A 13,264-nucleotide genomic window follows, 5' to 3' on the forward strand; every position below is an offset into this window, starting at 1 on the left:
CGCCGGTCTGCTGACACCTTTACTGGGGAGAGTTACACTTCCACAGAAACTACTGCCTCCCGGTAAAAAAGAGCTTCTCTCGGCGGTTATCCCCCCCTTACAAATCGAGTGTCACTCTCTGTTGCGGAGGGCATCTGGTGGGAAACGAAGGTCAGCATGAAGCTAACGGGTCGGTATCTTTAATCTCTTTATTTTATCTTATTAATTAATTAATTGCAATATCAATTTAGCGTCAATGTTCAACTAACAACCATGTTAACCAAATATATGAGTAATTATCAATATTTATTTGTCAATTACAAAATATTTGGATTTTTCATCCCATAAGTATCATTATTAATATTAAAATATTTAACTTTAAACTTTTTATTATTAATATTAACTAATTGCAATATCAATTTAGCGTTAATGTTTATTTAACAACCATGTTAACCAAATATATAAGTAATTATCAATTTTTATTAGTTAATTAAAAAATATTTGGTAAGTAATTAGAACGATTGTAATTGTATAAGTACTGTGAGCAGTGATTTTGTGGGATTTTTCATCCCATAAGTATCATTATTAATATTAAAATATTTTTCATCTCTAAAGGTAAGCTTAATAGTACGAAAAATATTAATTGTATTAGTTAATTTATCGAACGTTCCCCAGTAATTTTAAAGTATATAATTCATATCAGCTGAAGATTTTTCACTGGAAATATTACAATCACATTATTTCATTACCCTTGAAAAGTTATATCTTTGAAATTACTGGGATATTTATGAGTGGAAGCTAAGATGTTCGCATTTAATGTTTTAACCCCGTGAAACGTTCTGGTGGTTGATTTGTAATATCCTCTTGAAGTAACCTCCATTTACGATCAAAGTGAGAGCCTCTATGTGGCCCCTTCGACTTGCTAGAAAAAGCAGCCAAATTCGCAAAATGCACCCTACTATCTTAATGAAAAAAAAAAAAGGAAAGATACAATTTTGATGATAATCTGGATGCAATGTCTGAAAATACCATGGTCATGGCTAGAACGCTTTATGTTTACTCAGGTTTGACCTGGAGTTAGCAAACGAAAGGACCTCTCAGCGGTCACGAAATTTCAAAATTTCGACCAACTCTTACTTATGTAACGAAGATTACGCTGGATTACATGGTCTGGCTGACACACCTTTGATTTAAGTCTAGCCTGTCATGGTTCGCTTGTTAAATTGCTATTTTTACGACGTTTTACTAATGAAGAAACTTCAATTCGGTCACTTGACTGTTAGTAATAGAACAGTGGAAGGGCACATTGGAAACTGGGCGATCTTTCGTTACAAATCGCCGGAAACTGTACTCTAATATAGGAATCTGAATATATAAGAAATGATCGCAAGTAGAACACCTTTGATCGAGGTTGACCTTGAAGCTTTTACCAAAATTATTTTTATTATGTGAAAGTCGTTACTAGTTCCCTATTTTCAGGACCAAAAATTTTATCGAGCCAGGGCAGGCTCACGGTTGCTCCACCTGCTAGAAATAGCTGCCAAATTTCCCTCATATCATACTCTCCTGTTTTGAATAAGGAAAAGATACCTTGGAATTCTAGATATTCACGGAAAGATGCGATTTGAGCATAAATCTGGCTCATTTTAAGTTGACCTTGGTCTAAACGACACCTTTTTTTTGTCAAATTTAAGTGTTGTTTTCTCTTTCAATAAGCTTATGTTTAATTGTAAATTAATTTTTTGATAGATCATTGAGATATTTTGTGGCTGTGGTTCCTGCATAAATATGGCCAAACCACTTGGTTAACAGTTGAATTATGAACAAGGGCAACGTAGGAACCATCCTAATGTTTCTTAGAATGTCTGAGCTCTGTGTTTCTTTTGCCAAAAGAATTTGCTACATTTATATTCTGTTGTTAATATGTAAACTTGTCTGATCAACGTCTCTGCGCTCTTTCTATCTTATATATACAGTATGTGACTTCGTTGTTATATGTGCTGTGGTGTTAGATGCACTTAGCATGCTTGCATCTGGTTATGACTGCTGAAGGTGACTATCACTTCCATGTAGAAACAGTTTTCTGATGTTCCGTTTGAATAAAGTTGGTGAACCACGTGTGACGTTTTGAAGTAATGTTATTATCGTTTTAACATCCATTTTTCCATGCCACAAGCTCCAACATTAATTTGGTCTTCTTTATAATGGAAACCTATAGGCGTCGAGCTGGTAGAAACGTTAGCACGCCAGGCGAAATGCTTAGCAGTATTTCGTCTGCCGTTACGTTCTGAGTTCAAATTCCGCTGAGGCTGACTTTGCCTTTCATCCTTTCGGGGTCGTTGTAATCGACTTAATCCCTTTGTCTGCCCTTGTTTGTCCTCTCTGTGTTTAGCCCCTTGTGGATAGTAAAGAAATAGGTATTTCGTCTGTCGCTACGTTCCGAGGTCGACTTTGCCTTTCATCCTTTCGGGGTCGATTAAATAAGTACCAGTTACGCACTGCGGTCGATATAATCGACTTAATCTGTTTATCTGTCCTTGTTTGCCCTCTCTGTTTAGCCACTTGTGGGTAGTAAAGAAATAGAAATAGGTATTTCTTCTGTCTTTACGTTCTGAGTTAAAATTCTGCCGAGGTCAATTTTGCCTTTCGTCCTTTCGGGGGTCAATAAATTTTGTACCTGTTGCGTACTAGGGTCGGTCTAATCGACTGGTCCCCTCCCCAGAAATTTCAGGCCTTGTGCCTAGAGCAGAAGAATATAATCGAAACCTATATTTTGCAAGCCATCTAAAGTCCTAGTTAACCCTTAATATGTCAGAAATCCTTCTATCCATTTATATATTCATTGCTCCCTACATAATGATGGCACTGAGATTCAGCCTGTTATAAGTTAACCGTGACCATCTATTAGAGTTAACCCTTTAGTGTTCGCATTATTCTGCCAAAATTAATGCTTCTTTATCCACATTGTTTTGAATTAATCATGCATTATCTTGTAGCTATGAGATTTTGATGAGGTAGCTGTTAATTTTTAAAGCGATATTGTAGGGTTGGTGTGAAACTTGTCCCAATTTACCTGTTACACCCTATATATATATATATATATATATATAAAATTAGATAAATGACTCCATTTATTTGTTGCATCTGTTATGTTACTAATTCATGAACATTTTTCTATCCCATTTCCATGTGTAATTTATTTCTTTTCTTTTCAGACACGAAAATGGCAGAACAAATGAGGTACCCATATACCATGAGTGCCAAGCTGTTGCGCTTCCCATGGAAGTACCATTGGGCTAATGCTAGATTTTTGAGATATTTGACATATGCTATCATCATAGCATCCCCTGTGTACGTCAAGATCCATAAATTTGGTAAGAATTTTTCTGAATTTATTTTCCTTCTTAAATTGCAAAAATACTCTTCAAAAATACTCCTGCAAGGTGCAGGAGTGGCTGTGTGGTAAGTAGCTTGCTAACCAGCCACATGGTTCCGGGTTCAGTCCCACTGTGTGGCACCTTAGGCAAGTGTCTTCTGCTATAGCCCCGGGCCGACCAATGCCTTGTGAGTGAATTTGGTAGATGGAAACTGAAAGAAGCCTGTCGATATATGTATGTGTTTGTGTGTCTCTGTCACCCTAGCATTGCTTGAAAACCAATGCTGGTTTGTTTACGTCCCCATCACTTAGCGGTTCGGCAAAAGAGACCGATAGAATAGGTACTGGGCTTACAAAGAATAAGTCCCGGGGTTGATTTGCTCGACTAAAGGCGGTGCTCCAGCATGGCCACAGTCAAATGACTGAAACAAGTAAAAAGAGAGTAATTATTTTATTGGTTCATCATACTATGTGAGGCTAAATTTCTTTTTGGTGCTATTATAAAATGCATTTGCTACTGCCCTCAATACCCCTACCCCCAAGCCTCTCCTATCGTTCCACCATTTACTTCTGTATCATCCCACCTATTTTCACCACCCCCAATGTCCCTTCACCACCATCTCTCTCACTATTGCTCTTCTTCGCTTACTCTCTGGCACACCCACTCTCTTTATCTTGCTCTCCAATTCACCCTCCTTTCTTTCTCAGCTGGAGTATTCTGTGTATCTACCCTACAGCAGGATACCCACCCCAGTCCCTCTACACTTAATCTCTCATCAGCTGGCACAAAGCTTCCACCACACCTCATTACTACTCCCTCCTCCCAGTTGAGGCTATTTTTGGTGGTGGGCAGGTGTTGCAAGTCACTTGGTGACCCTGTTGATTCTGGTACCACATACAATACATGAGTGACGGTACCACATAGTAAGCACAAGTACTAGTGCCACATAGTACAAATATATGGGAAATTACCACCTGTATCATCTCTTGTGAAAGGTAGGAGAGTCCAGTTTGCTGGACATTGTTGTAGAGCTGAAAACGAGGTAATCTCTACTCTTCTCTGGAAGCCATCTACTCGTGATACCAGAGAGTGCACACTCTCCTACCCTGATGTAATCTCCAGGGATACAGCCATCCAGCAACAGGACCTCCGTAATGCTATGATGGACCGTGAAGTCTGGTGTAACTTAGTAAATTCCATTGTCTCGACCATGGTTGAACAATGATGATGATGATGATGCCACATAGAAAGGCACCCTGTGCACTTTGTGGTGTTGTTGGTGTTAGGAAGGGCCTCCAGCCATTGAAACCATGCCAAAACAGACAATGGAGCTGGTGCGGCTCCTGTCAAACTCTGGAACCTATGCCAGCATGAAGAGTGGATATTTGATGATGATGATGATCTGAAGCAGCCAATGATGGCATAGTTTGTGGTCTTTTTCTCTTTTCTGTTCTTCAGATTTATGGCTGCCTTTATATATATATATATATATATATATATATATATATATATATCGCTGGACTGAATCCTGTGCAGGTGGCATGTAAAAAACACCATTTCAACGTGGCCATTGCCAGTACCGCCTGACTGGTCCTCATGCCAGTGGCATGTAAAAGCACCCACTACACTCTCAGAATGGTTGGCGTTAGGAAGGGCATCCAGCTGTATAAACTCTGCCAGATCAGATTGGAGCCTGGTGCAGCCATCTGGTTTGCCAGTCCTCAGTCAAATCGTCCAACCCATGCTAGCTAGCATTGAAAGCGGATGTTAAATGATGATGATGATAAATATGTGTTTGTGTGCACCCTTGTATTGCCATCACATGATGGTAGTAAATGAACATCACCATCGTATAAGCAATGTCGTTTGTTTCTAGTCTTTGCTGAAATACTAAAACTCTGTCTGGCTAAGAGGAATTGTTACCTTATTTGGAAATAGGTCAAGGTTGGCGGAAAGAATGACATCTGGCTGTAGAAAACACACCCCAACAAATTCTGTCTGTCCCATGGAAAACATGTGCTGTACCATTGTTGTCATCAACATGCTTGCATGATGATGATGATGATACTTGTACAGTACAAAAGGTGTATGTAAACCGGCCATAAAAGGCCAATAGTCACTTAAGGCAGTTAGGTTTTAGTGACTGATAGAGACACTAGTAACAAAATATTCTACATGGCATTTGATTGGTATAAGTGCTGTCGCAAGCCCTAGGACTTATGGGGTCTCTCAGCCAGTTTCCAACGGATATAAGTGACCAAGATCACATTTCCCCTGAACAGGACACCAAGTCCATTGCAAAGTTACTCAATGAAGTGTTTTGCTCAAAAACACAATGCACTGCCTGGTCCAGGGATTGAAACCACAATCTTGTGATCATTAGTGTAACACTTTAACCCCTAAGCAGTGTGCCTTCTCTTTGATTGGGATACTCCATGAAATAACGGTTAGGGATTTCTAGTTAGCTAAATTCTTGAAATTGTCATAACAAGGTGAAATATTTTTATTAATGATTTGTTCTGAGTATAATTGAGGTTTGGGTTAAACTTAAGGAACCAATGTTGGAAGTTGGCATTTGTAGATCAGAAAGAGTAAGGCTGCTTTTGTTTAATCAAGAAATTGAGGAAAAATTCATGTACAAATTAGTTAAATACATGAATCCTATAAATTCTAAAGATAGTTTGTTGCTGTAGGCAACCGTGCTAGCACGGAAAACGGACGTTAAATGATGATGATGAGCTAAGAGTTGAAGATTTTCAGAGCTGGTGGTTTTCTTCCAAAAGTTGTTTAACCCTTTAGTATTCAGATTATTCTACCAAATGTGATTATTGTTTATTCACATTGCATTGAATTAATCATGCATTATCTCATAGCTGTGAGATTTCTGTGCTGTGACTCTTTACTTTGGGAATAATATTGTAGGATAGGGTAAGAGGCTGGATCTGACTGGTTTTGAACAAAAAGGAGGTAAATTATTTTGGCCGGATATGGCCGGTTTGAATGCTAAAGGGTTAAAATAAGTGTTTGATGTGTATGTTCCATCCTAGATTCAAAAGTGCTGTGTGTACAACACTTTTGAATCTATAATTTTGGCTCAAATTAAAAAAAATTTTTTTTTTATGTAATTAGTTGTAGCACTGCTGTAGGAATTATAGATAATGTCTTAGCATAATAAATAATTTGGATTTTTAAGTTAGGAGTTGTTTGTGGTAAGTGTGGGTGAGTCCTCATCATCATCATTCGTTGACATGAACTTTCTATGGTCAGATGCCCTGCCTGTCACCAATCCTCACTAGTTTCATCATCATTAACGTGTTTTCTGTGCTGGCATGGGTTAGACAGCTTGACAGAAACTACCTAGTCTGTTTTAGTTTGGGTTCTGCAGCTGGATGCCCTTCCTAATGCCAACCACTTTAGAGGGTGTACTGGGTGCTTTTTACATGGCACCAGAACCTTCATCAATGCTTTTTTATATGGTACCTTGGTTTCTGGATATCAATCTGTTGTGGGAAGGTCTTCTTGTGTACAGCAATGTGCTACATATCTCGGTCCTCTGTCATCTTCTTTATAAGGCTCAGCATTTTGAGATTGGTGGTGGGGTTACAAGTCACTTGGTGACCCTGATGATGCTGGTACCACATAGAATAAATGAGTAACGGTACTACATAGAAAGCACCGGTACTAGTGCCACATAGAAAAGCACCCTGTACACTTTGTAATGTTGTTGGTGTTAGGAAGGGCCTCCAGCCATTGAAACCATGCCAAAACAGACAATGGAGCTGGTTTTCCCTCTTCCTGGGTTTCCCTCTCCCACAACTTCCCTCCACCTTAAGTGATCACCTCCCATAAAGTGACATGGCTTTTTTTATGGGAAACTGGAAACAAATAATGTCACTTGTATAGGAGTAATGATTGTTTACAACCTTCATGGGATACATAGAGAAAGAGATAAACACACACATGTATGTATGACGGGGGTTCTTTCCGTTTCTGTCAACCCGGTCTACTCGCAAGACTTTGGTTGACTCAGGGCTATAGTAGAAGACATCTCAAGATGCTGCAGCACAGTGTGACTGAACCCCAAGACCAAATGTTCGGGAAGCAAACTTCACAGCCATACCAATTCTTTGAGACAAAACTAGCATTTTAGTGTTGCTGAGCAATTCCAAATTGTTGTATCTCCCTTAGAAACTGTACTGAAGATCTTCATTGCAGAAAAGATATCTGGTAGAATTTGTTGAGAGGCAAATTGTGAAACCAGGAGAATTCATCTACGAAGCAATTGCCCCAGCTCCCCTTCAGGGTTGGCGAAAGCAATGTGGTGGACAATGAAAAACCTGGCTGATATGGAACCCAACATAGGCGCCCATGTCTGTGGCATTCGCCGCTGGAATAAGGAGTGGTTAAAGATCACGCGGTCGTTAGCCTCAAATCGCCAGGCCTGGTCAGCGTTTGTGAGAGATGCAGCATTGAGGATGAATGAAGCCAGCTCAACCCACCCCGGGTGAATGCCGTCTTTGATTTTGATTGATTGAAATTGTGAAATGCATCATCATCATCATATATCTGTTTTCCATGCTGGCATGAGTTGGACAGTTTGACATGGGCTGGCCAAGCAGAAGACTGCACCAGGCTTCACTGTCTGTTTTGGCAGGGTTTTTATGTTGGATATCCCTCCTAACACCAACTGCCTTGCATGTGTGTGTGTTGGAAAAGAAATTACTTGACAAATAGCTTTTGGGACTGTAGCTTAGACATTGCAAGTCCAGTAAAGAAACATGTAGTGCTGAAATGAAAATATATAAAGCACCAAATTAACCCTTTCGTTACAAACCTGGCTGAAACCAGCTTTGGCTCTGAGTACAAATGTCTTGTTTTCATAAGTTTTGAATTAGAATCTTCCACCAAACTTTAGTCACAATTTATGTTCCTAATACTAGCTTAATGATACATAAGTTATTTTACTAAATTCTTTGTTATATTTTAAATAATTGAAAGAAACACAGAGCATCTCAAAATAAACACGGTAACGAAAGGGTTAAGGTGGGATAAAAGTGGGCAAATATATTTACATTATAATAACCTTTGTATGCAATTAACTGAAAGTACCATATATATTTTTATTTATTTTTAACAGCAAACCAACCTGGCAACTGGGCGAAATGGAATACCATCAGAGCTAAGAGAGAACGTAAGTGTCTTCATTGTCTTATTCTAAAATATATTCTCTTTCTCTCACTATATCTGTGTGTGTGTGTGTAATATGGGTGGCAGCTGGCAGAATCGTTAGCATGCTGGGCGAAATGCTTAGCGGTATTTCGTCTGCCGCTACATTCTGAGTTCAAATTGCACTGAGGTCGACTTTGCCTTTCATCCTTTCAGGGTCGATTAAATAAGCACCAGTTATGCACTGGGGTCAATATAATTGACTTAATCCGTTTGTTGTCCCCACTGTGTTTAGCCCCTTGTGGGTAGTAAAGAAATAGGTATTTCGTCTGTCTTTACGTTCTGAGTTCAGATACCACCAAGGTCGACTTTGCCTTTCATCCTTTCGGGGTCGATTAATTAAGTACCAGTTGCGCACTGGGGTCAATATAATCGACTTAATCCCTTTGTCTGTCCTTGTTTGTCCCCTCTGTGTTTAGCCCCTTGTGGGTAGTAAAGAAATAGGTATTTCGTCTGTCTTTACGTTCTGAGTTCAGATACCACTAAGGTCGACTTTCCTTTTCATCCTTTCGGGATCAATAAATTCAGTACCAGTTGCATACTGGGGTCGATCTAATCAACTCCCTCCCTCCCTCAAAATTTCAGGCCTGGTGCCTAGAGTTGAAAAGAATATGGGCGGTTAATTTGTAATTTTGCAACCTAAAGGCAAAAATATGTCACTAAAGTGAACAAGGACATTAATCAGCTCCAGTACTGCTAGAAACAAGAGTCAAAGCAACTCAAAAGCCAGTTCAGATATAAAAACGGAAAAGAAGAACATGAGGTTGTGCACAAGAAATGTATTAATTTGACGCTCGGTGAAAGGAGAGTTTGATGTTTCGAGCATAGCTCTTCCTCAGAAACAAGAATGGGAAAATTCCAAAGATGGAAAAGAAATCGCCAACGGCCCGCATGTGGCTACATTATGTTATTTCTTTTTTATTTATGCGCTCTTTTCAAACCTAGCCAGGCTCATGGGCCCGGTTTCCCAGTTTCTATGGCATATGTGTTCGCCACAGAAAGAGTGAGAGAAAGATGGGGCGAAAAAGTACAACAGGGGTTGCCACCACCCCCTCGTGGAGCTTCAGGTGTTTTTGCTCAATAAACGCACACAACGCCTGGTCTAGGAATCAAAACCGCGATCCTCTGACTGCGAGTCTGCCACCCTAACCACTAGGCCATAGCGCCTCCACAAGCTACATTATGTACATTTATTAAAGCTGCAAAAAAAAACTGTTACTCAGAGTTTCATATTCCTGTTCATCGGACAGTTGTATTCATCAACTGTCCAACAGACAGGAATACGAAACTCTGAGTAAGTTTTTTTTATAAAGATTTTGGAGCTTTAATAAAAGCGTATTACTCTACCTTAGGTATTTGAATACTATTTTTGTCCACCTTGTTTTGCATTTATGTGTCTAGTGTGTGTGTATATAAATTTTAATACTTCTGGAATGATAATTGTTTCGTTTCTTTTCAGATACCCACTTCGATCCTGTCAAGCCTTGAGAAAAATGGAGTTTTTCTTAGAACATAACTTTAGACAATTTTTCAACAGTATCGTTGGGTTAAAAACATCTAAAATAAAGTAAAACTGTTAAAAAAACTTTTCTTTTGTTGTTGCTGAGTCCACTTATTTCTGCAAAGAAAAAAAATAGTAACAATACTGTTATCATTATCATCACTCAATGTCTGTTTTCCATGTTTGCATGGGTTGGACAGGTTAACAATAACAATGATTTAAGGCTCATCTTTTAAATGAAAATAAATTCTTTATTAGCCATGGAATGTGGAGGTGCAATGGCCCAGTGGTTAGGGCAGCAGACTCGCGGTTTCGATTCCCAGACCGGGCGTTGTGTGTGTTTATTGAGCAAAAACACCTAAAGCTCCTGCAGTGGGTGGTGGCGACCCCTGCTGTAATCTTTCGCCCCAACTTTCTCTCACTCTTTCTTCCTGTTTCTTGAGTAACGCTGCAATGGACTGGCATCCCGTCCAGCTGGGAGGAACACATACGCCACAGAAACCAGGAAACCAGGCCCATGAGCCTGGCTAGGCTTTAAAAGGGTGCACAAATAAATAATTAGCCATGAAATAAATTACAAATTATTTTGATGTAATTTACATTGAAATATAACATGGAAAGGGTGATAACGAAATTGAATCCCACTAAAATTTGTTTAATCTTTGTCTTGACATAGTATGGTGGTTTTGAGTACCAGGTGCCGCTGTCATACAAGGTGTTTCCAATCTGTGAAAATACATCTGACAATGGGGAATATTATCTTGCTTAAAAACAGATGAGAGGAAGGGCATCCTCTTATATTGTCCAAACCCATGCCAGTACGGAAAACGGCAGCGAGTCATGGCCAATGAGGGGGGAAGATATTAAGCGACTAGAATCCTTTGATCACCTCTGTCTACGCCGCATCCTTCGTGTCCGATGGCATCACTTTGTCTCCAACAATTCGGTGCGACACCAGTGCAGAATCACCACCCTCTGACAAGTCATCCTAACGTGACAACATCTGTGTTGGCTGGGTCATGCCCTCCGTCATCAACCAGGAGAATTCATCTACGAAGTAATTGCCCCAGCTCCCCTTCAGGGTTGGCGAAAGCGATGTGGTGGACAACGAAAAACCTGGCTGATGACGGTCAAGGCTGATCTGGAACCCATCCTAGGCCCCCATATCTATGGCGTTCGCCGCTGGAATAAGGAGTGGTTGGAAATCACGTGATCGTTAGCATCAAATCGCCAGGTTTGGTCTGCGTTTGTGAGAGATGCAGCATTGAGGATGAATGAAGCCAGCTCAACCCACCCCGGGTGAATGCTGTCAAGTCAGTATGGAAAACAGGCATTAAATTATAATGGTTCCATGTTTACCTAAAAGTTGTTCATGTGATTCTGTCATGCATATTTTTTTTATTCCTTTACAATATTTCATCAAGTGTGAAAATAAGGTAAGACTTCTGAACAAAAAACAACTGAAACCGATTATTTCTTCACATGTTATATACCATATTTGATGGCATAAAAATGCACAGGCGTATAAGAGACATCCCTATTTCAGCAGCGCTTCATCATCATCATCATCGTTTAACGTCCGTTCTCCATGCTAGCATGGGTTGGATGGTTCGACCGGGGAGCTGGTAGAAGCGTTAACTCGCCGGACGAAATTCCACCGAGGTCGGCTTTACCTTTCATGGTCAATAAATTACGCACTGGAGTCGACGTAATTGACTTAATCCATTTGTCTGTCCCCTCAGTGTTTAGCCCCTTGTGGGTAGTAAAGAAATAGGTTCGACTGGGGATCTGGGAAGCCAGAAGGCTGCACCAGGCTCCAGTCTGATCTGCCAGAGTTTCTACAGCTGGATGCCCTTCCTAACGCCAACCACTCCGTGAGTGTAGTGGGTGCTTTTTACATGCCAGGCGAGGCTGGCAACGGCCACGATCGGATTGGTGCTTCAGGAAAAAAAAATTTCAGTGCATTAAAGCATGTAATACTATCCAAAGTAGTATTTTTTTCTCTTTTTTTTTTTTCCTGAGAAATTTTCGGGAAAATGTGTGTCTTATATGCTATCAAATTTATTGCATGGCTTCAAGGAATTTGTCATACGAATGGAATTTTTATAAAGACTTAAACTCACAGCCCTACCTGTAGACACTTCAACAATCCAAACGCTCTGGGTGTGATTTGCTACTATTTTTTTTCGCAGCCAATACAACACTGTTTCAGACACTTGTTTGCATAGTGGCACAAAAGCCAGTACACTGTAAAATAGGTGTCAGGAAGGGTATTTAGCTGCGTTAATCATGCCAAGGGAGACAATAGAACCTGGTACGGCTCCTTGTCTTGCTAGCTCCTTTCAAATAGTCCAACCCATGCCAACAAGGAAAATGGATGTTAAATAATTAGGAGAATATCTTCTCATTATGTCTTTTGTTGTGGGATTGTCATGCAATTTCAATTATTACGCAATGGCCCAGTGGTTAGGGCAGCGAAAACACCTAAAAGCTCCATGAGGCTCCGGCAGGGGATGGTGGTGATCCCTGCTGTACTCTTTCTCTCTTCTGTTGGCCTGCTCGCTTAGCCAGTGGGGTGGCGTCATTTGAAGGCTAAAACAGTGTGAATGCATCTGATGGTCTGGTCGGTCACGTGATCACTAATTAAATATTATTTATCTGGAAATTTTCCTTCCCACTCATCATTGCTATTGGTCATGTTTGTCATTACAAAGGCATTACCATTGTGACAGGTTTGGGAAATAACTTGAACATACGGATCCAAATCCAGAAAATTCTTTGCAAATAATGATTCCGTCACACTGGTATTCTTATTCATGCTTACAGAGCCATATTTAATGTAATGTTTTACTGCCAGAGACAAGTTACACTTTCTGAAGGTGATTCCTGATTTATAATAATTTTGAATTTTGGCACAAGTTGATTATCTATCTATCTATCCACTCAGTCGAAGTCGACTCTCGGTTACTCAATGGATCAGTGTCCTCCAGTCAGTTCTATCCTGGGCCGCTTCTTTCAGATTGGCTATGTCCATTCTGGTATCACTCTTGATGGTGTCAAGCCAGTGGGTTCTTGGTCTGCCACTGACCATTCCGAGCATGATGTCCTTCTCCAGGGATTTTCTCCGCATAATATGACCGAAATATGCCAATCTATGCTTGGTGATCCTAGCTTCTAGCAA

At 40.1% G+C, this 13,264-nt stretch overlaps 1 protein-coding gene across 1 annotated transcript; it reads left to right on the forward strand.

The window, feature by feature from the left end:
* Positions 1–30: 30 nt before the first annotated feature.
* LOC115217024 lies at positions 31–10,172 on the forward strand. Its single transcript, XM_029786560.2, has 4 exons — positions 31–169; positions 3,195–3,353; positions 8,494–8,547; positions 10,042–10,172. Exons 1-4 carry the CDS (start codon positions 157–159, stop codon positions 10,068–10,070), a joined length of 255 nt encoding a protein of 84 aa, XP_029642420.1. The 5' UTR covers positions 31–156; the 3' UTR covers positions 10,071–10,172.
* The last annotated feature ends 3,092 nt before the right edge of the window (positions 10,173–13,264 follow it).

This window comes from Octopus sinensis, linkage group LG11 (genome assembly GCF_006345805.1).
Source record: "Octopus sinensis linkage group LG11, ASM634580v1, whole genome shotgun sequence".
NCBI lineage: Eukaryota > Metazoa > Mollusca > Cephalopoda > Octopoda > Octopodidae > Octopus > Octopus sinensis.